Genomic DNA, 24128 nt, shown 5'->3' on the forward strand with positions numbered 1-24128 from the left:
GCAGCTTATAAAGAATGCGGCTTGGTTTAAGCGCATCATTCAATTTAAGCATGGACATAGGATTGTTGCCCCAACGGACCCCTGCTATGCGACGAAGAGCGTTGATCCTTTTCACTGATGCAGTGACTATACCACCAACCGCACGTCGCCATAATAGCTTGTTGTCGACGTTAATGCCCAGGAAACGGACACTTGTTACACAACGAAATGAGTGACCTCGAATATTCAGTGACAGACGTGTTGGCTTCCGTCGCACTCCCGGGAAGAGCATGAAGGCCGATTTTTCCGCTGATAAAGATAGGCCAAGGGTCAACAAGTGACGCTAATTGATTGAAATAGCGCTCTTTGCTATCCCGGCCAAACGTTTGTGCTGGTACCCTGAGATCCAAATACAGATGTCATCGGCGTAGATGAATATTTTAAATGCTTTCAGAGCTAAGTACAGAGTGTCGGGAAGGCTGGCCATGGCAGCGTTAAAGAGCAAGGGAGATAGAACACTTCATTGTGGGACGCCGAGGGAAACGCGTCTGTCTTCGCTCGTTACATTTCCAAGCTTAACACGGACACAGCTGTCTTTGAGAAATTCATGTACGAACCGAAGAGCATTTCCCAACACACCCATGGCTTGGAGCCCGTTCACGATGCCTGCCTGAAGCACACAATCATATGCCTTGGCAACGTCCATGAAGACGGCGAGTGTCAAGAGTCCGCTGACGTGGTGGTGCTCGATGTGGCTTAATAGGTCCAAAACACTGTCCTGGGCACTCAGTCGTGGGCGAAATCTGGTCATACACGATGGCCATCGTCTTCCTTGTTCAAGGTACCAAGTTAATCTTGTGCATATTAATCTTTCCATCAACTTAGATACGCATGATGTAAGAGATACCGGTGGTCGATATGACGCGAAGCTCGCAGGATCTTTTCCGGACTTTAGGACTGGCACCACCCGTGCTGTCTTTCAAACAGATTGGATCTCTCCCGTGCTCCAGACATGATTAAATATGTCCAAAAGGGCCCTTTTTCGCTCATATGGTAGATTTGTGAGCATTTGATTGCTGATCAAATCGGGACCCACGGCACAGCGTCTTCTTAATTTGCTAAGTGCCATATCCAGCTCTGGAAAGGTGAACGGCGTATGCATCGTGTGAAAAAACTGGGGAGACAGAGGAATCGCCGCTCCTGCTGATCTACCAGATGTGTACACGTCTGCCAAATCCTCTGCAAGGGTTTGCAAATCTATTCCTTGTTTCAAAGCGAGTGCTTCGAATAGCCTGTGTGTTCGGATCTTTCCAGAAAGACTATTTATTACTGCCCATATCTTTGGCCAGGGCGCAAACGTTGATAAACTCTCACAGAAAGCAGCCCATTGATTTCGTCTTAATGTTTTTGTATGGTGACGAATCGCAGCGTTTATCCTGTTATATTCGGTTTTCGCAGACGGATTTCATTTTGTTCTCATTATTTTCCGCTCCGCCCGTCTACGTGCTGCGCAGAGGTTCTTCAATTTCAAGTCGGGCAGTTTAAGCAAAAAAGTTGCTGCTCGCTTGAATTGCAACATATCTGCGAACAGCTCACCAGTGGATTTGTCCAACGCTTCTCTGTAGGTGTCCCAGCGTGTTACATTGCAGAATTGTCGACCAGCAGTTAGAAATCCCAGGATATTGGTGAAGATGGGGAAATGGTCCCTGTCCGTCCTGTCTGGAGCCGTGGTCGATGATACCAGAAGGTCCGTGGAGTGAAGTACAAGGTCTATTGCACTCCATGAATCTGTTGGCCTGAAAAATGTAGGTTTGCCATCATTCGCCACACATAAGTCGGCAGCATCCGCAGCTGCTGGAAGTTCCTTGCCTCGAAAATCTACATTCTTATCACCCCAGAGTGGATCATGTGCGTTAAAATCGCCACAGATTATTCGAGGAGCGGGACATCGAGTGCAAAGATCTTTTAGGAAAGTCTCCATGGAGACCTTTTTTCGTGGGCTTATGTACGCCGATACCACACTCAGTTTTCGGTTTCCCAGACACACTTGCACAGCAACGACTTCCAGTGAGTTGGAACAGAGGTCTTGCACTGGTAAGGTGACGTGAGGTATTTCGCGCCTTATGTATATCATTGTGCTTCCAATTGCAAACGATGTTATGTTCGGGTTACCATGTCGGGTGTACCCTGGGAGCGTCCTTGAATTCGGTAGACCGGCTTCGGAGAGGGCTAGAATCGGTATTGGAATGTCGCGCAGCAAAAGGTTGAGTTCGCACACACGTTTTAGAAGACTGGCGCAGTTCCATTGCATTATTAAGGGCACTTTTGAAGGACGAAATAGACCAGGTGGGCGAGACATTGCCATTATTCTACTGTGTGTTTGTGGAAGCAGAGCAAAGTAACAATCACTCTAGAGCCAGGACTGCTTCCAACATATCCTTCGTTAAACTGGCAGGCATCTTAGCGACGTGTGAACGCAGTGTGGTGAACAGAGCGCGAATAACGTGCTCGAGGTTTTTTTGTTTTTTGCTTCCAGATGGTACTTGAGGTGGGCTAAGTGAATCAGCGTAGGTGCGCTTGGCGGACTCTTTCGTGATACATTTCTCACCAGCGTTGAGCCCTTGCGTTGACTCAGTACCAGCTATTGTCGGATTTAGGCGCGGATTATTTCCTGTGTACTCGTTATTCAAACCGCCATGTTGTGGCTCGCCGGACGTCTTCTTTGTGAGCGATGGTTCGTTCACAGTCTTTGGGCCGAGGACAAACGTCTTATTTCTTCGCTGCGCAGCTGTTCGTGCTGGACATCAGCCGTAGCTAGCTGGGTGGTCGCCGCCACAGTTTGCACTTACAAGTTTTTCTTTACTTGTACACGTCTTAAAGTCATGAGGCCCCCACAGCGCTTACACCTTTGTTCCCCACGACAGTGCTTAGCAACATGTCCAAATCGCTGACATTTAAAACAGCGTGGCGGCGTCTCCACGTAGTCTACCAGCTCGTGTCTGGTGAAGCCAAGGTTGATCTTCTCTGGACGTTCCGAATTGGGAGCGAATGTGAGAACCACAGAGTCAGAGCGCCTTGATTCCCACTCGGAGGATGAGGTTTGGACCCGTCGTATGATTCGTCTTGCGTGGTATACTCTCTGAGGTCTCTGGTAGGTTAACAGCTCTTCGTCCGAGTACCATCTTGGGACCCCTTTCATGATGCATGTATTTTTCATGTAGCTGTGTGGTACACGGGCAGATATGGCAAGGCCGCAGATAGTGTTGGTCTCTAGAAGCATATTAGCTTGGGGTTCTGTCTCTATATCCGAGAGCAGGGCTCCCTGTGCTGTGAAACGGCTCATAACTGGGGCTACACCAAGGAGGTTTAACAAAAACTTCTGGAGTGGAAGCGCCTGCCCTCTGGTGACGCCGACGGCCGCCATGTTGCTCCAGGCAAAAAACGTGCCGTCGGTCGTTTGGGCACCCCGCCGTTCGCGCCACTGAACAACAGTTGTCGCGTTTGTCTCTCGTTCTTTTGTTCTGTGCGGATTTTGTGCAGTTCTAAAGGAAGTTGACACGATTCGGGACGTTATGGTGAGCTCGTGTGTCGCCTTCGGCTGCACTAATCGTGCGAAGCAGAAGCCAGGAATCACTTTTCACGTGTAAGTACGCGGGAAAAAGCGCTTTCAATCGCTTGTCTCCTTCGGCGCGCTACCTCATTCGAGAAGCGCGGTTTCAGCTGAAAACTTACTTTCATTAGCATTTTTCAGCTGGCGAGTAGAAGTTGAATAACCTATTTTGTGCGTGTGGTACCGCAGGTTTCCGAAAGACAAGACGCTGCGTGACGCATGGCAGCGTGCTGTTCGGAGGGATGGCTGGGAGCCTAAGAATGCGGACGTTCTCTGCTCGGAGCACTTTGAAGCCAACTGCTTTGACAGGACGGGCCCAACGACCAGACTGCGACTAGGGAGCATTCCTACCATTTTTTCTGCGTTCCCTGCGCATCTCCAGAAACCAGTGAGTACCATCACGAATGTACATTTTCGTTACGGTAAATAGGCTATAGATTTCCGAATGTGTAGGCACAGTTTCTCGTTTCCTACGTGCTGTTCAAAATCACACCCCTCTCTGACAAAGCGCACGTCACGTACACTTACTTGTCCAACTTTTTTTTTTCACTGTGCGTGCATAAATACGGGCACGCCAAACTTCCGCACCGAAACTATAAAAAGATCCCCGAGGTAGTAATCCCGTTTCTAGTCAGTCTAAGCAGTGGGTGGGACCATTATACCCGGCTTCTGAACTTTGGAGCATAACTGATTTTTTTTTCTTGCAGGCGAAAAGAAAGCGAGAGGCCCCTAAGTGTCGGACTGCGCTGTCACCTGTCGTCAGTGCTGAGGCAGCGGTTGAAATGCCATCTGAGCCTTCTTCGCCGGCGAAGGATTGGTACCGTTCCAAGGCAGAGGAGTCTGCACAAGAGGTTCTCCAACTAAAGAAGAAAGTTAAGACACTGCAGCAATCCAAAAAAGGCTAAGCAAGCGGTGTGATGCGTCAGAAAGTTTGATCAAGGAGCTAAAAGAGAGGAAACTTTTGTCAGAAAAAGGCCTTGAGGTCTTTGAAGCAACTTTCTCGCCTGAAATTCAACAGCTTCTTGTCCGAGCCCATGAAAAAAACAAACAAAATGTACCCCCCAGAGCTACGTGCATTCGCACTCACTCTGCACTACTACTTTGCGGCAGCGTATGAGTATGTGCGGTCGAAATTTAACAACGCTTTGCCTTCGCAACGTACGTTGCGTGAGTGGTACAAATCTGTAAATGGCGATCCGGGTTTTACCTCTGAGGCTTTTGATTTTATTAAAAATTGAGCCAAAAGCCAGGACAAGCCCCTGATCGCAGCACTCATGATGGATGACATGGCCATCAAAAAACATGTTCAGCTTGTTGGGAAGAAAGTGGTAGGCTACATCGATCTTGGAACAGGTATCTCCGATGATAGCCTGCCCGAAGCGACAAATGCTGCGACAATCGTTGCATGCAAACAGTGATCGCCTCATGGTAGAGGTGTTAACGGAGGTGTTTGAACAAGCATTATTTTCTGAGTTAGAGCCTCATCTGTTGGACTGCGATCCACTCGACAATCACATCTACGTTTTGGCGAAAAAGATTGCCAACCTGTATATAACAATCAGGCTTCACCACATTTCCAAAGAAATCAACCGCAAGAACTCGCGCAGTGGGGTACGAACCCAGCTGACAAGGACTATTCTATTTAAAAATCTGTAAGGTACAGACGAGAACCAGCGTTGAACAAAGCGGAGCAGCTGGTATATTCTATATTTTTTGCAATTCTAGTGTGTTGTTATAGAGTTGCCTGATATAACCTGCGTTTTGGGAATCAGGCCGTTTTCGTGTGAATTGTTTTTGTTTTATTGTATGTGCTTTTGGAAATTGTATAAAGCCTTGAATGAATAAAAACTCATATACCCCGGTGTTGCTTCCACCGTAAGCCTCATTTCGAGAATTGCAAGCAAATCCGCACTTACAGCAGCTAACCGTTGTAATGCATATTCGCTAATACGTAATCGCGTACGGCTCACGTGTAATATCGTAACTGACGGCTTTGTACAGATCTTGTTTATCTAACACGAAGAAAAAAATGCGAGTGAAATTAATTACACTAAGTTCCCCGTTTCATTCGGAAAAGCCGCCACGGAAGCGCGCTGGATACGTTGTCTGCGCTCTCTCTTGCCTGGAGCAAGATGGCCGCCAACCGGTTTCCCCGGCTTCACCCGCTTGCGTAGGCGTGAATAGGGGACCTCCACTCCAGAAGTTTTTTTTAAACCTCCTTGGGCTACACCGAGAATCGTTTCAATTTCCGAGTATAGGTCAATAGATTTCACTTGCCTCAAGTTAGCTCCTTTGGATGTTGGGGCAATTAACACAGGAATGCCCACCGTCCTGTCTTTGCGATGTTGCACAAGGCGGAAACCACCCTCGTCCTTGTCTAGATCTGTGAGGTTCGCCCCGTTGTGGTCCCGGACGACAGTTGATTCGTCCTCTGATTCAACGCTGTGTTGTCGCTTGCAGTCAGATATGCTTTCGCAAACCAGCTGGTGCTTCTGACCTGGTGTCACACATTAGGAGGTCATGGCGGCGCTCTCCCCGATGCTTGTTTTGTTTCTTTTAGCACCTTTCGACGCGGCGGGCTGCGCAGCACCCGTCGGTCGCCGATACGGCAGGTACCTTTTCGAGTCGTCCGACGTCTTGAGCAGTGCTGAGCCGTAATATAAAAAAATAAATAATAAATGCCGACAGAGCTAATTAGCCAAGCAGCAACAGCTTCGTCGTCTTTTTCCTCCTTCGGTGGGTTGCTTGTGAAAGTTAATAGCAAGTTTTTGTTGCGGTGTTGGTCGGCATTTTCATGGTGGTTGAGAAGAATCTGGTGGTCCAAATTTTCAGCTTTTTTGATGGCGTAATCGATGATAGCTGATGGGTATTCTTGATTAAGGAGTACTTCGCGCATATGTGTGCTGTTTTGTGAAAGTCCTCGGTGCGGGAGCAGATTCGTCGGAATCTGTGTGCTTGGGAGTAGGAAATGCTGGTCTTGCAATGTCGCGGGTGGCAGCTTTCGAAGTGCAGGTATTGTTGCCAGTCCGTAGGTTTTCTGTATACGCTAGTTACCAACGCACCATCATCAACTCGAATGAGTACATCAAGAAAGTTCATTTCAGTGTTAGAGTAGGAGTGTGTAAAATAAATGTTGGGGTGTACCTGGTTGAATGCCTGTATGAATTTGAGGAGCTCGTTTTCCGAATGTGTCCAAATTATGAATATATCATCTAGGTACCGTTTATAGAATAATGATTTGATATCACAAGATGAAAGAAAATTGGACTCTATGTGGTGCATGAATATGTTAGCGTAGTTTGGGGCCATTCTTGTACCCATTGCAATGCCGCTGATTTGAAGGTAGTACTGGTTGTAAAATTCAAAGCTGTTCAATTCGAGTACAAGTCTTGTGAAGATTTCAAGTACTTTTTGCTTGGATAAGCGACAGGGTTGTGTGTGCCATACGATTAAACAAGCGCCCTTACACCATCGTCATGCGGGATATTTGTGTAGAGTGAGATAACATCCAATGTTACAAGAAAGGCACCGTCTGGAATTTTCACGTCTGCTATTTCCCGAAGGAAATGGTTTGTGTCGCGAAAGAAGGACTCATGTGTGTAACAGACCGGACTATCTGCTATCAGCATTCGCCCTAGGCGATATCGTCTTCTCCTCCTCTCCACCGTTTCGTGCGCTTTACGTTCCTTCCTTTTCTTTCGTTCCCCCTTCCCCGCTGTGAGCGCGGCTACTTAAGCCCAGCAAATAAACGGCCAGGCGTCTTTCGTTATGGCGAGGCCCAGCCACGTGTTCATCGTCGTCTTGTCTCTGAGCTAAACGATACATGGTGTCAGAAGTGGGGTACTGACGTTCGAAATGGACCTCGTCAAGCCCCCGGAACCGCTACAACTGTCCGGCAACATCAGAAAAAACTGGCTGGTATTCAAGCAGAAACTGCAGCTGTTCATCACCGCTACGGAACCGGAGAAGCCCCGCCCATCGGCCGTAAAAGCAGCGATTCTTCTGAGCACCGCGGGGGACGAGGCGCTCGAGGTCTACAACAACTTCTCGTTTGCGGCAGGTGAGAGCAAAGAAGATTATGACACGTTAGTGCGGAAATTTGAAGAATATTGTGTCGACCAGGGTAATGAAGTCTATGAAAGGCACATTTTTCGACTGCGAAAGCAGGAAGAGGCCGAGCCCTTTGAGCGGTTCCTACGGGACTTAAAAAAGCAAGCAAAGCTGTGCAACTTCGGTACGCTTGAAGAGTCCATGATCAGGGATCAAGTGGTGTTTGGGACAAATAATGCGAAACTTCGAGAAAAGTTGCTGAGCGACAAAGACTTAAACTTGCAGAAAGCAGAAGAAATTTGCAAAGCTGCTGAGATTGCTGCCATTCAGAGCGCAGCATAGTCAAATGAAAGCCTGCACGTTGACGTTACACGCCGCACACACCGCACGAAGTTTGCGAATGGAACTCGGTGTCGGAATTGTAACAAGGTACACGCCTCCGAGCGGTGCCCGGCGTATGGAAAAACTTGTTATGCATGCAAGAAACGAAATCACTTCGCCGCATGCTGCAACAATGCGCGCAGGATAAGCGAGGTTCACAAAGCCGAAGAAAGCGATGAAAATTTTGACATCTTGGGCATCAGCATTTGCGGCGTCACCGGAGATATAGGAGCGGATTGGATGGTTCGCGGAAAAATAGCCGGTCAGGAGATACAATTCAAGGTAGATACCGGGTCTCAGGCAAATTAGCTGCCCCTAACCCTGTTTAACCGAATCGCTCACGCAAGCACTCCGCGAAAGAGCGCCGCTGTCCTCTCCGCCTACAACGGCAGTACAATCAAACACGTTGGCGTGGCGACCGAAGATCTCGAGATAAACGAAGCACAGCATTCAGTCTCGTTCTTTATCGTGAAAAAGGGGCGCCAAGCCATCCTTGGCTTAAAGACATGCCAGCAGTTTGGTCTGGTACCGGTGACGGTGGACGCCGTGAAGGTAGGCGATGGGCAAACGAAATTCCAGCTTGCATTTCCTGACCTCTTCAGCGGCACCGGCTGCGTCAGGCGACGCTACAAAATGGTGCTACGAGAGGATGCCGTTCCAGTCGTGCAGCCTGCCCGCAGAGTACCCATAGCGTTGAAAGGACGCCTGCGACAAGAACTGCAACGAATGGAACAGGCCTCAATCATCGTCAAGGTGGATGAACCAACTGAATGGGTGAGCCCCCTGGTAGTTGTGCACAAGAAGGATGGTACCCTTCGCATTTGCATGGACCCTAGAGCAGTGAACAGGAGCATTAAGCGGGAGCACTATCCTATCCCTTCAAGAGAGGACATAGAGAGCGAGCTGGCAGGAGCACAATATTTCTCCCGGCTCGACGCTAATGCCGGCTTTCATCAGATTCCTTTAGATGAGGCCACTTCACGAATATGCACTTTTGCGACACCATTTGGGCGGTACCGTTTTTTGCGTCTGCCTTTCGGAATTTCCTCAGCAAGCGAGGTGTTCCAGAAGACTCTAACAGAGATGTTCGAAGGGCTGCCGGGAGTGCGCGTCTACGTAGAAGACGTTTTAATATGGGGCGACTCAAAGGAAGAACACGACGAACGCGTCATCGCAGTACTAAGGCGGGCGCAAGAGGAAGGGCTGACATTTAATCCAGCTAAATGCGTGTTCGGCACCACGCAGGTTGCATTCCTTGGCGACGTTATCGGAAGAGACGGAATTCGTCCGGACCCCGATCTAATCGAAAGCGTCCGTGCCATGCCAGCCCCAAAAGATAAACAGGGTGTGCGCAGATTACTCGGGGTTGTGAACTACTTTCGGAAATACCTGCCAGCTTTGAGTGATAAAACGGCGTTGCTGCGTAGCCTGGTGAAAGAAGCATCGGTGTTTGAGTGGACAACAGCCCATGAGCGCGAATGGGACCAGATCTGCGCAGCGCTTGCTAATCCTCCATTGCTGGCTCTTTTTGATGAAAAAAGAAACACTAAGATAACTGCGGACGCCTCAGGAACAGGTATTGGCGCTGCCTTATTGCAAAGACACGGGGATGACTGGCGCCCAGTGACCTACGCCTCAAGAGCGCTGACGCCGAGTGAAGAGCGATACGCCCAGATAGAAAAGGAAACACTGGCAATTGTTTTCGCTTGTGAAAAATTTCATCAGTTCGTGTACGGACGAAGCATTACGATAGAAACTGATCACAGGCCATTACTTGCGATTGCCGAAAAGAACATTGCAGATATGCCACCCAGGATACAGCGGTTTTTCATCCGTCTTATGAAATATGATTTTTTGTTGCAGTTTGTACCTGGTAGGGACCTGTTACTCGCAGACCTGCTGTCTTGGGCTGCACTACCAACTGGCGGAGGCGACCAAGTCGAGGACGTGGACGTCCACACAACGCAAGTAGTCACCAGTATCATAAGCAAAGCGACTATGTTGCGGCTGCAGAAAGAAACCCTCGAAGATCCGCTTCTCAGCCGCACCATGAAACAAATGGAAGATGGCATGGCAATAGACGGTGTACTGAAACCGTATGCGGAAGAGCTATCCGTGGTCAATGGAGTGGTGCTAAAGGGTTGCAAAGTTGTGGTGTCTAAATCAATGCGTGCGGAAATTCTTGAGTGAATTCACGAAGGCCACTTAGGTATGAACAAGTGCAAAGCTAGAGCCCGTAGACTGGTTTTCTGGCCGGGAATTAGCAGTGACATTGAGAGACGAGCGCGAACGTGCAGTGTATGTCGAAAGTACGCATACAGTCAACCGAGTGAACCCCTCCTGCTACAGCCAACGCCCGACCGACCGTGGCATCGCGTAGGCATAGACCTATTTACATTCGCTGGAGAACACTACGTAGTTGTGTTTGATGCCCATTCTAACTTTCCTGACGTCGAGAAACTCAGAGGTACCACGGCGGCGGAAGTAATCGACAAGATATCTGCTATCTTCTCGCGATACGGCATTCCCAACCAAGTTTGCACCGACAACGGGCCTCAATTTGCATCGCGAGAGTTCGCGTCCTTCGTGCGCCGATATGACTTCGAGCATATCACCTCAAGTCCAGAGTTCCCACGATCAAATGGCTTAGCTGAAAAGGGGGTACAGATCGTGAAGCGTATTCTAAACAAAACCCACGAGTCCCGGGGTGATGTATGGCTTGGTCTGTTGGCTTATTGATCTTCTCCCCTTGACAGCGGTCACTCACCCGGAGAACTACTGCAAGGTCGTCGCCTGCACGCCACTCTTCCAGAATACAACGTCGACGGAGGCATACCCGTATGGAAACAGCGACAGTCTTCCCGAGGCAGGCCACTACCACCCTTGGAAGCCGGAAATGTGGTCCGGATCAAACATGGAAGCTGGTCACGCCGAGCGAAAGTGGTACGAGAGACTGCACCACGATCATACGTGGTAAGAACGGAAGACCATGGGCTCCTGAGACGGAACCGACAACACTTGCTGCGAACAGACGAAAACTTCAACGACAAGGTCAGCCCCGAGGATAATCCGAACCCCGACGCGAGACCCCCGACGAAGTTCAGTGATGGACACCGCGGCAACATCCCGCCGGACAACCCACTGGGGTGTCACCAGGTGCAACCTGCTCAGCCAGAAGAAGATTATAGCGCCACCATTTCTCCAGACACTCCAGGAAGCCCACTGGCTGGCCTGCGCAGGTCAGGACGCCAGCGCAGCGAACCGAAGCGCCTTCACTACGGGCCATCCTTCCATCAAGTAAATGAGTGCAAAAGAAATCAGTGTTTTGAAAATGTGTGAAGAGAAGATGTAACAGACCGGACTATCTGCTATCAGCATTCGCCCTAGGCGATATCGTCTTCTCCTCCTCTCCACCGTTTCGTGCGCTTTACGTTCCTTCCTTTTCTTTCTTTCCCCCTTCCCCGCTGTGAGCGCGGCTACTTAAGCCCAGCAAATAAACGGCCAGGCGTCTTCCGTTATGGCGAGGCACAGCCACGTGTTCATCGTCGTCTTGTCTTTGAGCTAAACGATACAATGTGCTGGTGGTATGTCTTTGATTAAAGAATCAATATAACTGAAAATTGGTTCCGTTAACGTTCCCGTGCCTGATATAATGGGTCTGCCAGGATTATTCTCTTTATGAATCTTCGGCAGCATGTAAAAACGACCTGGCGCCGAATGTACCGTAATAAGTGCCTTTTTAAGCTTTGAATTAATGGCGCCTTCAGGTGTGAGATCCTCTAGGGTTGTTACAATGATCTTTTTGTGCTCCGTGGTAGAGTCAAAGTCGAGGTTTTTGTAGAATTGTTTGTTATTTAGTTGTCGATTGCCATCCTCAATGTAGTCTGATCTATTTAGAACAACAATTGCGCCTCCTTTGTCTGCTGGTTTAATGACGAGACTTTCGCAGTTGCTCAACTGGAGTAGTGCCTATTTTTCTTTTTTTGATATGTTATTCATGCTTGGTTTGTGCACCTTGTACGCATGTATAACATTTTTTTGAACCGCGTCTATATAGAGATCCAGATGTCGATCTTTGTTGGCGTCTGGGGTCCATTGCCCTCCGATTACCCCACGAAAAGGTGCGTTATCTTTTTCGGGTTTATCAAAGAAATATTCCTCCAATCGTGAATTTCGTGCGAAGTAATCTAGGTCTTTTAGGAGCGTGAATTCATCGTACCTTCCGTTGCCAGGGCGGAATGTAAGTCTGCGTGATAGTATATATATATATATATATATATATATATACTCAACATTTATAAATATCGATTGTGAAAGTCGTGGACACCAAGCTCCGTGACCTGCACAGTACAAGCAACATTTTAACAGCCAGCACCACACACAACATTTTTTATTTAATTTTGCTTTTTTGGAGGTCATTAGTTTGTGGAGTGTGAATTTTATAAGCCCAATTGTAAGCATTTCGACAGAAATCTATTGGGCTCGGTAGAAGATTTACGAAGTTGGGAAGTTCATAGAGGGCCTGGGGTGTGAGGAACGACTTTGTAACTTTCTCAGGATCTGTCTGTGTTTGTCACAAAAGCATCTCCGTGTCTTGTTCTGCCAAAGCGGCGGCTTCCCGTTTTTGACACGTTTCGAAAGCCGTGAACGTATACTGAGGAGATTGTTCCTAGAGAGCGATCCAAGTTCGTTGGCATGTTGTAAATATGCCAGGATTCGTGCAAGGACACCCTTTCGAAATTCCCCCCTGTTTCTAGTACAGAAAAGCTGTAGAAATCAATCATGTTGTCGAACTTCTCAGGGGCTCTGCAAAAGCGCCATGTTGCACTTCTGCCTTCCTGACGTCGTTCTTAAGTTGGCGTAAACTTAACGAGTGGGTGCGATAGTTTATTGCTGCCCGGCAAGATGTACGCTTGCGCTCAGTGGCTGACTCCCTCGTCAGGAACGCCAGTTCAAGCCTGTAAGCCGCTCCACGGGCTTTCTGAATGGAAACATTCGCTTTTGCCCACGTAGCTGGCTGGACACTCTGAAAACGGCAAGATGCAGACTACTCGCTGGCGTTGCTTTTTCCTTCGGCCGTGATAGCAAGCGGGTCAGCATCGCAGCAGGCTTGCGAACCAGCTCGACCCCTGATTTTGCGAGAATCGCGGAGAGCTCTTCACTGGCGCCCGGCACATATGGGATGGCAATGCGCTTGGCTGGCTTCAACTATTTTTTGCCAGTGGGGTGACCAGCGAGGGAAGGTTGTCGCGTAGTGTGTCTTTCACGGGTCCCTCTACACGGTAGAGTGATCGTTTTCTATCCATGGTGAGGCCTGCTTATAACAAAAACGCAGGCAAAAAACGGAAAGAAAACAAAAGCTGTCTAAATGCACAACGCTGGGTAATATTTTTGTAAGTTTGTACCTCTCGAGGGGGCATCACAAAAGTGTAAATAGTGAACTTTTTTGTTGATAAAAGTAAAACCAGGTTGCTGACATGTATTGATAATGGCAAGCTAACTGAAAAAAAATGTTAGGAGTGATTTATGCTGTTATATACCATAATCGAAAAAAAATGCCGGAGGTAAATATTGTGTTACTGTGTTGCTTTCCGGCACTAAAACTCAGCTGTTGCTCCAGTAGTTCGTCACGTACACCTCAGCACCAAGAATGTAACCCTACCATCTGTGATCAATAATTTATAATGAGCATTTAGTGTGTTCACCTACCTTTACGGTGAACAGTTTAAAAAAGAAAAAAGGCAGGCTTATCAAGAAAATGCTCTTCTAGTTCCATGATGCATTTTATTGTCGCTTCCCTTTGTAACATTTACAAACTAGACCACTTCGGGCGCTTTAGCACTGTACGAAGAAATGCGAATTGTATAGCTATAATATAAAAACTAATGTTATTGCTGAGCTAAAGAAAAAAAAATCAGATTTTACTGGCGCCCACGAAAAGACTGTGGAAGCAACGATGCTGGTAGCCTACCCCAACTCCTTTCATTTACTTTAACTCTTCCTCAGTTTTCTTTCTCCCTTCTTGCTACATGAGTCTATCGACTCGTCATATATATATATTGTAACGAGGAGAAATAAGACAAAGAGACAACGCCTTTGCTGCAGGCCGGCTGTTCTTTATCTGCTTCCTCTTCGTCGTCTTCCGTCTCTCCCAGGTATGCGCCGAGCACGATCGCCGCTTTGTCATCATTACACTCGGCCACGCTGCAGCTGGTCTACTCCTGTAAGAAAAACACAAACCAATGTCACGTTTGCCGCCGTATGCAGTTCTTCATCCGCGACACATGCACCGCAAAGTTATTCCGTTTTCTCTTGTCTCTGCGCGTATCAGAAGCTGTGGATCGTACTCGCCAAGTGTTATCTCCCAAGCGCTCAGAAATAATGTAAGGGCCGTCGTACTTTGGGTGCAGTTTGTTTGAAGACGATGGCGCACCTCGCTGTAGCCACACCTCATCACCTACACTGTATTTCGGCGCGGGACGGTGGCGTCGGTCGTAGTATCGCTTTTGTGCCTGTTGAGCATGCACAATCCTCCTACGCGCCTCCACACGGATATCGCGACAAAGTCTCTGGCGTGCAGCGGAACGCCCTACTTTAACGGGAGTGTCCAAACCGAACGTAGCATTCAGTTGCGGGAGCTGACCATAGACAATCTCGTAGGGGCAAATTCCTGTGGAGCTGTGTGCCGCCGTGTTCACTGCGTACGCAGCTGCTTGGAGATGATCATCCCAGTCGGCCTCACCTCGTTTGTGATTCTTACAGTACGGTGCGAGTCTAGCCTGGATAGTCTGGTTCGACCTTTCGGTCAGTCCGTTCGCCTGCGGATGGTATGCCGACGCGAAGTGATGGTCCACTCCAGCTTGTTGTAGGTAAGTGCGGAGCTCGCGACTGCGAAAGGTGGTCGACCGGTCGGAGATCAACTTGTTAGGAAGACCGTGTCGCCACTCGAAGCGATCTTTCAGGAATCGGATGACATGGCTAGCAGCAAGCGAAGGCACGGCCGCGACCTCTACGAACTTGGACAAGTAGTCCACAGCGAGTATAATGTAACGATTGCCCGCTGTCGTCATTGGAAGAGGCCCGATGTGATCTATGCCCAGCGTGTGGAAAATTGTCTCTGGAGGCTTGATCGGCGTAAGAAGTCCATGTCGAGCTCCAGGACGTCGTTTGTGTTGCTGACAAATCTCGCAACTGGCAACGTATGAACGCACGCTTTTATCCATTTTCGGCCACCAAAAACGTTCTTGTGCCTTGCGTAAGGTGGCTCTGTAGCCAACATGGCCTCCCTCGGGAGTGTCATGGATGGCGCGTAGTACGCTCGATCTTAAGGTGTCAGGAATGACCAGGAGATGACACTCGGTGCTTTTATCGGCCCAGTGACGCCGATACAGCGTTCCATTACGTAAGACAAACTTGGCATTGCGTCCCGCATCGCCAATGGAGTCTATAACGGATGCGAGTCTTCCATCGGCTTGCTGAGCCTTGGTCACGTCCTGTTGAGAAAACAGGATCCAGGTTTCTCGATTTCGTGTGGAGAACTCCTCGATCGGATTTCGCGATAAAGCGTCCGCAAGCTGATTTTGTGCTCCAGCACGGTGACGGATGTCGTACGTATAGTCTTGGAGCCGAACAATCCATCGGGCAAACTTGTGCTTGAGGTGCTGCTTCTGGAACATCCACGCAATCGCGGAGTTGTCTGTTACTACCGTGAAGTGTCGGCCAAACAAGTAGTGGCGGAACTTTTCATCCACACTCCATACTACAGCCAAACACTCCAGTTCATTCGAATGATAATGCCGTTCTGCGTCCGATAGTTTACGACTGGCGTAGCAGATGACGTGCCCACGCCCACTCGAGTCACGTTGAAGTAAAACCGCCCCCAGGCCAATCTGACTCGCATCAGTATGGACTTCTGTCATCCAATCTTCATTAAAGTGGCAGAGCACCGGGCTATGTGTAAGCTGGTGTTTGAGGGTTTGGAAGGCGTTATCCTGCAAAGGACCCCACTGAAATTGGGCGTTTTTCTTCAGTAAGTCCGTGAGTGGAGCAGCAGTTGACGCAAAGCTCGGTACAAACTTGCGCAAGTATGACGCCATTCCTAGGAATACCTGGAGCTGTTTTATAGATGTTGGTGCAGGGTATTTGGCAACGGCGTCTATGCGTTCAGGCAAGGGTCGTACGCCATTATGAGATATCTGATAACCAAGATAAGATATTGTCGTCAACCCAAACTGGCACTTCTCGCGGTTAAGTCGAAAGCCGGTGTTGTATAGCCTCTGCAGAACCGTGTCGAGATTTTGTAGATGTTGTTTTTCTGTTTCCCCGATGACTAGAACGTCATCGAGGTACACGACGCAGGCACGGTCTATCAGTGTGCCTAACACTGTGTTCATGGCACGCTGAAAGGTGCTTGGAGCAGTTCGCAGACCGAACGGCATCCGATTAAACTCGTACAAGCCAGATGGTGTTCGGAAGGCCGTCTTAAACTTATCTTCTTCAGCCACGTTGATCTGCCAATACCCTGCTTTTAAATCTAGCGACGAAAAGAACCTCGCTTTTCGTACGGCGTCAATAGCGTCGTCAATGCGTGGCAGCGGGTACGAGTCTGGTATGGTGTGCTTGTTCAGCTCTCGGTAGTCAACACAGAATCGGAGATTGCCGTCCTTTTTACGGACTAGGACAACAGGTGCTGCCCACGGGCTAGAAGATGGCCTGATTATGCTTGCGGCAAGCATTTCTTGCACCTGCTGGTCAATTAATATCCGCTCTCGTTCGGCATATCTACGTAACGGTATGGACACCGGCGGATGATTGTCGGTAGTAATATGGTGCACTAGCACGCTAGTTCCGGGAAGCTGAGTAGTAGTATCAGCGAAGAGCGATGCGTGCCTCTCGAGTATTGCGGGAAGTGTAAGTGGCGTCGTCAGCTCACCTTGGGATTGCGCCGGAGGCACACTTGGAGCCACAGGATGGAGGTTGACGGTACTTCCTTCCACCGTGAGGCGCACTTCCCCGGAGAGCAGGTAGTCGGCCCCTAAAACCATGTCTGTGGGCAGGTCGTCGAAGACGGGCACCGAGGACAAAAACTTGCTGCCGGCCTCGGTGTTGAGTTGCAGGTTTAGGGCACCGACCGGTAGTACGTCGCCACCGAGACCCCGCAGTGGTGGCTCAGTCCAAGGCTGGAGAGGTTCGGAGGCGTGGCGGCGAAGCAACGCCGTACGTTGAGCTCCGGTATCAACGAGAGCTGTCAGTTCTCCGATGCCGTCGACGCGGACCTTGAGGGTTGGAAGTGGGCGTGATTGATATTGCATCGCTTGAGGTTGGCTTTGTGGGCAGCTTTTATACCCATGCCCGATGCGGCCACACGTATAGCATCCGCGTCTCGGTGAAGCTGGCTCCTTTGGGCCAACTGCAGCCGCCCGGCGATGAGACGTGTCCTGCAACTCCATTGCCTGGCGTACGAAAGTGGAGATGTGGACTGGGTGGTTGTAGGCGGACAAGACGGCTGCGTGCGTCGAGTCATGGATCCCGTCAATGATGTACTGCCTGGCTGCGGAGGAGGTCCACTGTATATCGCAAGCTTGTAAAAGGTCCAGCTTGTCGTAGATGTAAGTCGCGACGTCCTCGGTTGCACCTTGCCGGCGTGACCGCATGGTCATGAAACGGTCGTCGTAAGCGCTCGGAAGCGGCGCAAACGCGGACATCAGGGCCGCGCTCCATGTTTGCCATGTAGCGTATGTACTGCCTTGGAAACGATGCCACGCTTGGGCAGATCCTCGCAAACGTCCTTCAGCGACCGACTTCTTAATCGTGTCGCTCCACGAGTATTTAAGGGCAACCGAGTTTATCACGCTTACCCAGTTGGTAGGGTCATCCTTGAATCCATGAAAATATGGAATTTCGTTCTCGTTGAACGATCCAAAAGAGGCGCAGCCAAACCCGGATGTCTTGAGCTCTTGGGCGAACAGAGAGAAGCCTCGAGAAATGGCCTCGCTGCAGTCATGATGCGGTGCCGCCGTGGAGGCTTGGACGCCGTCCGTGATCGGTGGGGAGTTCGAGAGCACTCGTCCACTTCGAAGTGTAGTGGACGCAGGGATATCGGGGTCAGTAGTTCGCGACTGCGCCATTGTAACGAGGAGAAATAAGACAAAGAGACAACGCCTTTGCTGCAGGCCGGCTGTTCTTTATCTGCTTCCTCTTCGTCGTCTTCCGTCTCTCCCAGGTATGCGCCGAGCACGATCGCCGCTTTGTCATCATTACAATATATATATATATATATATATATATATATATATATATATATGTGTGTGTGTGTGTGTGTGTGTGTGTGTGTGGCAATGCTTTGCTCCGCTTAGCTTGACACATGTGTTCCAAGTTCGGAGAGGCCGTGGGCCAGGCTGGGAATGAAGCTTAAACACTCTGCTGTTGAGAATAAGATACTACATGTATAAAGCGTGTAATTCGCCTAGATTTTCATCCTACGCTCTTGTCTGAACTGTGGGAGGATTGAATCTGTAACACTGTATACGATGGCACCAAACGTGAACATCAGTTTTCTTTCTTCCTGGAAGGAAAAATAAAGGCTTATCGCTGCCGGTAATGACCTCACGTTAGAAACTAATGAAACATTATCAATAGATACCTGTTTTATAGACTAATAGAAAATATTGTGTATCACTTTTTTTTTCTTGGCTACAACATGATTAGTGTTCCTGCCGTTGCCATGTTTACACATACATCACTGGGACCATTGAGTAAAAAGATGGATTATCATCAATATTGTCCAATCTAATATAGGCAATAATTATGGTGCATTCACTCTTCTATCGCAAAATCAAGCTCTGAATTCTGACTACATCCGGGGGCGAGAGGAAGCACTACGTACTTGAGACGTACATTTAAATAAACAGTGTGGGTTTAAAATTGCTTTTAAGGGTAGTATGTTAGCCCTTAAATCATACGCCAAGGACCCCAATCGATAGCTGTTTTGTTGGTGCACAGGCCTTCAGCGCATATATCAACAACGAGGAGATCGTTGCACATTCGACAATCTGTTGCACAAAGCACTTGTAATGTGCGCAATAACGCTATGAAATTCCTTTTCACAAGTCGCAATGAAATCTTGCCAGATTAAGTGTTACATAAATAATTAATCTATTACTATTTGTAATATATCAAGGCGATTGAAATGAGCCAAAAAACATAAAGACACAATAGTTCTAGGTGTAGCATATCTTTTGTTAAACACACGATGCTGCATAATCTGAAATTACGAAGCTCGTTAATTAAATGTTGTCAGGTATAGTAGTGCAAAAGCAATCAGGGACACGCTGTCCCTTGAAGCAGGCATTGTTTGAAGTACAGTTTATGAAACTATGCTGAGTACCTTATAAAATAAGACACCTGCAATGAGATGCCAGCAAATGAGATGTTAACACTAAATTAGAAAAATGTCTACGAAAGCCGCTCCTCCAGCTTACACTGTAACTGTGCTGTCCGTCCCGAGCATCAGATGCTCTTTTCTCAATGTAACTACACTTAGCTCCTTACGCACATTGACGCAGAGAATAAGCGCTACGAAGAAATAAGAAAGCGAAAGAGCTTCCGCAAAGGATAACTGAACAGTACAATTTCGGAGCGTTTACTATGTAGTTAACAAGCTCATCCCTTTCCTGCCCATGACTAATGTATTGAACACATTATTTACTATTACTATTTATTTAGAGTTACTACAATCACCATTTGGTGATTTCAGCAGGGTGGTACATATACTAAGTCATTGACAAAAACATGACGGTAAAAGTGATTCATAAAAGTAAGCAGAGCTACAGTCGGAACTAAAACCACTTTGGTAGCTTCTGTAAGAGTCGAGTAAGATGTTTTTAGGTGTAGTTCACCCTTCAGCCCCACCTATTTATCGGTCACCAGAAGTAATTGCGTAATCTACGCGAAACTGCGTGCGCATGATGCGGTCAAGTATACAAAAGTATTTCAGGACATATCTTTGCACCATTGAAATCATTGAAACTGTACGAGCTCTGTCATGTCTTTTTGATACATTGTTGCAAAAAATGTAGTTTTTCTAATAAAAACTTTGCTGGTAATGAGAGAATTACCTATGTTCAGTACACTCACACTAAGATGCTATTGGTGCACATCGTGGTCAATTTAAAAGGAAAAAAGAAAACAAGAAGTGGCTTGACTTGACACTCTTCAAGCCCAGTCATAGAAAAATAAAACTGGGGCATGCTGGGAATCTATCAACAACATGCAGCATGAAGAGGATCAGCGAAAAGGATCAACTTTTTCTCGGGTCAAAACAAACCCCGCTTGTGTTTTATAAGACTATTAACCTAACAGGGCCAAAAGTAGCGCTCTTTCTAAGAGAATAGCAGAATGTGTGTACCTATATGTTCAACATAATAATCCCAGTGTCCAATATACTGGACATGCTGCTCCGGTGAAAATAATTCTACTAACATCTTTTTTACTATTTTGCGTGCTTTTCAATAGCCTAATAGCTAAAAAAACAAGACTAAAAACTTTGTTCTGCCCTACAAAAAGTTTGTGTCGGAAAGTGATATAGCTTAGCTACAAAGAAGTATTGAAAATATTATGATTACAATAGATTACCTACGTCGAGAAAAAAAACTAAAAAATGTAACGCAGTTGGTCGTAACTTCTTTGTATATAAATTATCTATGACTATATCAAAACTGTGAGGACTCGAATTCAACCAAGGCAAGGAAACAAAGAAGTCCTCCATCTGAAAAATTGTTCATGGCCGGTCCGGAACCTGTTCGCATACTCTACGCCCACCGGCTCTTAAACGGCGTGAGTAAGAATGCACTGACAGCGGGGCGCTATTCTTTGGTTCCCACAATGAGGGGCGGGCGAGACAAGTTGAAGAGCGAGGCCATTTCCGTAGGGAACTCGTCAGCGTCGTGGTGGGAGGAGAATAGAGGAAATGAGGGTGAGGGTTCAACTTCATGCGGCTCGTGGTGGACGTTTAACGAACTAGCCCCTCGTGATACGGAATCCTGGCCTCGTACTCAAGAAAGTATTCTAAATACAAAAATTCACAAAGTAACCAAATTCAATCAAATTTTATTTCCAACGTGTATAAACATAGAGATGAAGGACTACGGAAAAAGAGCTTCCTGGAGGTGTCTTGACTAGTCCGTAGCTCAAAATACTCTATGGCATGTGGCCAGCAGCAAAAAAAAGTTCACAAATGAAATCTTGAAACATATGAATAGTGCAGAATAAAAATATACAATAACTTGCAAAAAACCATACAAGAATACAACGCGAAGATCAATTCAATTATTTTTCTCATACATACAAAGATCTAAGCCCAGCTGAGGAACAACAAAACAAATCAAAACTGATTAACTGAAAGTGGTTTAACAATGTTGATAAAGGATAACATGAACGCTCTATAAGAGCATTGAAATGGGGTGTGACAACTTTCGAATACTCTCTTTGTCGCATTTTATAGCAGTGATCATCTGCTCCCGAATGTGCTAGGGTGTCTGCATTATATACGTTGTCTTACTTCATATTTATATCTAGAACTCAGCCAATATTAGCATATTTTGTGAGCAGTTATATTACTAGCTTTATGAAAGAGGCTACTGGTTGTTGCATTAAATCTAGCATTATAAAAATTTCGTAGATATCGTTTCTTCATAACGTGAGCTTTTCGTGGACTTGAGAAGACGTACCCCAGACAAGTTGTTAATTGTTAAGATGTGAACAGAAAAAAGAGAATTGTAAACTAGGATTTCAATTGTGGAGAGAGAACGTATTTAAGTCGACCGACTATTCCCGTTATTCTAACTAGTGTTGTCAGCACTGACTTAACATAAGCTTCCAAAGACATGCCTGCAATACATACAACACCAAGGCACCTAAAGTTGTCGACAGTATGAACTGGGTGGTAATTGAAGATATGTTCACGTGAGGAGGGATCGGCTTATTCTTGGCTCAAAATTTAACGCCCTTTGTTTTATTTTTGATTGATTTTAATAAAGTTGAATAAAGACTGGTGTTGCAGTTTAGTCGAGGTGTCAATACAGCATCAGATTAGGTGGTCGATGCTGTTTCCAGAAAAGAAGTATGGTTGTGTCGTCTGCACATATAATAAACATTGCATTATTATTACACTAACAATGGAAATAGTGTAAAAATAAAGAGCAAAGGTCTTAGAATGCTGCCGTTTGGAACACCACAATGCAGTGGTAGAACTCGACATCGTGAGTCATTTATCTGGACAACTTGTCGCCGATGGGACAGGTATGACAACAGCAAGTTTATCCTACAACCACGAACACTAGGGATATATAGCTTACTTAACCAGTCCTCATGATTCATCAAGCCAAAAGCCTTGGAAAAATCAACAAGCTAATCAGTCGATTCTTGCTTTCAAATTCGCGTAAAGTATATTCTTTCTGGTGGATCAATGCGAATTCTGTTGATCTGATCTTAGAAGTGATTGTTATATTTGAAATGGTTAAATTTTATGCATTGTTTTACGTCTGAACACCAAGATATGCTTATAAGAGGCGCCGTAGTGAAAGGCTCCCAAAATCTTGTCCATCTGGTGTTCTTTAACGTGAACATGGCACTGTAGATGAGTTTCTATCATTTCTCCTCCATAAAGATGCAACAGCAGTGGCGGAGATCAAACCCGAGACCTTATTTATGATTGAATTTGTGAGATATATAACCCCATATATTACTCCAGCATTACTTCCCCTAATTGGGAGCTGACACAAAACTTTTCGTTTGTGGTTATCTTACGTGATTTGAAAGGCCGAGCTATTAAGAGTGTACACCGCAAACGTGAAGCTTGAGTCATCATCATCAGTCTCCTGACTACGTCCACTGCAGGACAAAGGCCTCAAACATGTGTCAACAGTGAACTCGGTCCTGTGCTTGCTGCTGCCCTTTTATACCCACAAGCTTTTAATCTCATTTGCCCATTTAAAATTCTCTCTCCTCCTAACTAGCTTTCCTTCTCCGGAAATCCAGTTAGTTCCCCTAATTAACAGCGGTTATTCTGTCTTGCACTACATGCCCCGCCCATGTTTCCTTTTTTCTTCTTAATTTCTACTACGGTATCCTTACCGCCGGTTTGTCTCCTGATTCCCTGTTCTCTGTTTTTGTCTCCGAAAGTTACACCTACCTTTTATTTTCCTTTCCATTGCTCGCTGCGTGGTCCTCAATTTAGGCTGAACACTCCTAGTAAGTCTCCAGGTCTCTGCCCCGTAGCTAAGTGCCGACAAGATGCGGGTGTTACATACCTTCGTCTTCAGGGATAGTGGCAATCTACTTGTCATGATTTGAGAGTACATGCCATATGTGCTGCACCTCATTTGTATTCATCTATTTACTTCAATCTCGTGGTTCGGCTCAACGGTTTTTACCTGTCCCCAGTACACATTGTCTTCTACAACTTCTGGTGCACTATTATCTATCCCGAAGCGCTGTTATCTTCTAAGGTTGCTGTACATTACGTTCGTTTTCTGCATAATAAATTTAGTACCTACCTTTCTGCTCTCCTTGTCTAACTACATAATCATGAGTAGAAATTCGTCCCCTAAGTTACTCAGCAATGCAATGTCATCGGCGTAGCGCAGATAATTAGGGTACTCTCCAATAACTGTTATTCCTAACTCTTAACAGTCTAGGCTTCTGAAAACCTTCTTTAAGCACACGGTAAATAGCATTGGGAAGATTGTATCATCTACCCCTGCCTTACACCCTCATTTATTGGTAATCTGTTGCTTTCTTTTTGAAGCACTATAGTAGCAATTGATTCCGTTTAGAGTTGTTTCAAGATGTCTATATTCGATTCATCGACGCCCGATTTCGCAGTGTCTGCATGATTGCTGATATTTCTACTCAATAAAACGCCTTCTCGTAAATTATGAAGGCTATGTATAGTGGATGGCTGTATTCTGAGCATTTCTCGCTTACCTGATTGACAGCATAAATGTGGCCGATTGCTGAGTAGCCTATCCGAAATCATACTTGTTCCTTTGGATTATTGAATTCAAATGTTGCCTTATTTCCTATAGCAATTACATTTGTAGATAGCTTG

The 24128-nt window shown here is 46.9% G+C and overlaps 1 protein-coding gene across 1 annotated transcript; it reads left to right on the plus strand.

The window, feature by feature from the left end:
• The first annotated feature begins 3526 nt into the window (after positions 1-3526).
• On the plus strand, positions 3527-4693 carry LOC119172770 (THAP domain-containing protein 6). The gene is made up of 3 exons (XM_075865297.1): positions 3527-3622; positions 3779-3977; positions 4297-4693. The coding sequence occupies exons 1-3, from the start codon at positions 3552-3554 to the stop codon at positions 4492-4494; spliced, it is 468 nt and encodes a 155-aa protein (XP_075721412.1). The 5' UTR covers positions 3527-3551; the 3' UTR covers positions 4495-4693.
• The last annotated feature ends 19435 nt before the right edge of the window (positions 4694-24128 follow it).

Source organism: Rhipicephalus microplus, chromosome 6, assembly GCF_043290135.1.
Source record: "Rhipicephalus microplus isolate Deutch F79 chromosome 6, USDA_Rmic, whole genome shotgun sequence".
NCBI lineage: Eukaryota > Metazoa > Arthropoda > Arachnida > Ixodida > Ixodidae > Rhipicephalus > Rhipicephalus microplus.

What these genes read in the sequence shown, in the direction of transcription:
- LOC119172770 (XM_075865297.1), top strand. Translation starts at nt 3,552, where the DNA reads ATGGTGAGCTCGTGTGTCGCCTTCGGCTGCACTAATCGTGCGAAGCAG. An exon ending in CCAGGAATCACTTTTCACGT is followed by an intron (nt 3,623 to 3,778) that starts GTAAGTACGCGG and finishes GTGGTACCGCAG; the next exon opens with GTTTCCGAAAGACAAGACGC. An exon ending in CTGCGCATCTCCAGAAACCA is followed by an intron (nt 3,978 to 4,296) that starts GTGAGTACCATC and finishes TTTTTCTTGCAG; the next exon opens with GCGAAAAGAAAGCGAGAGGC.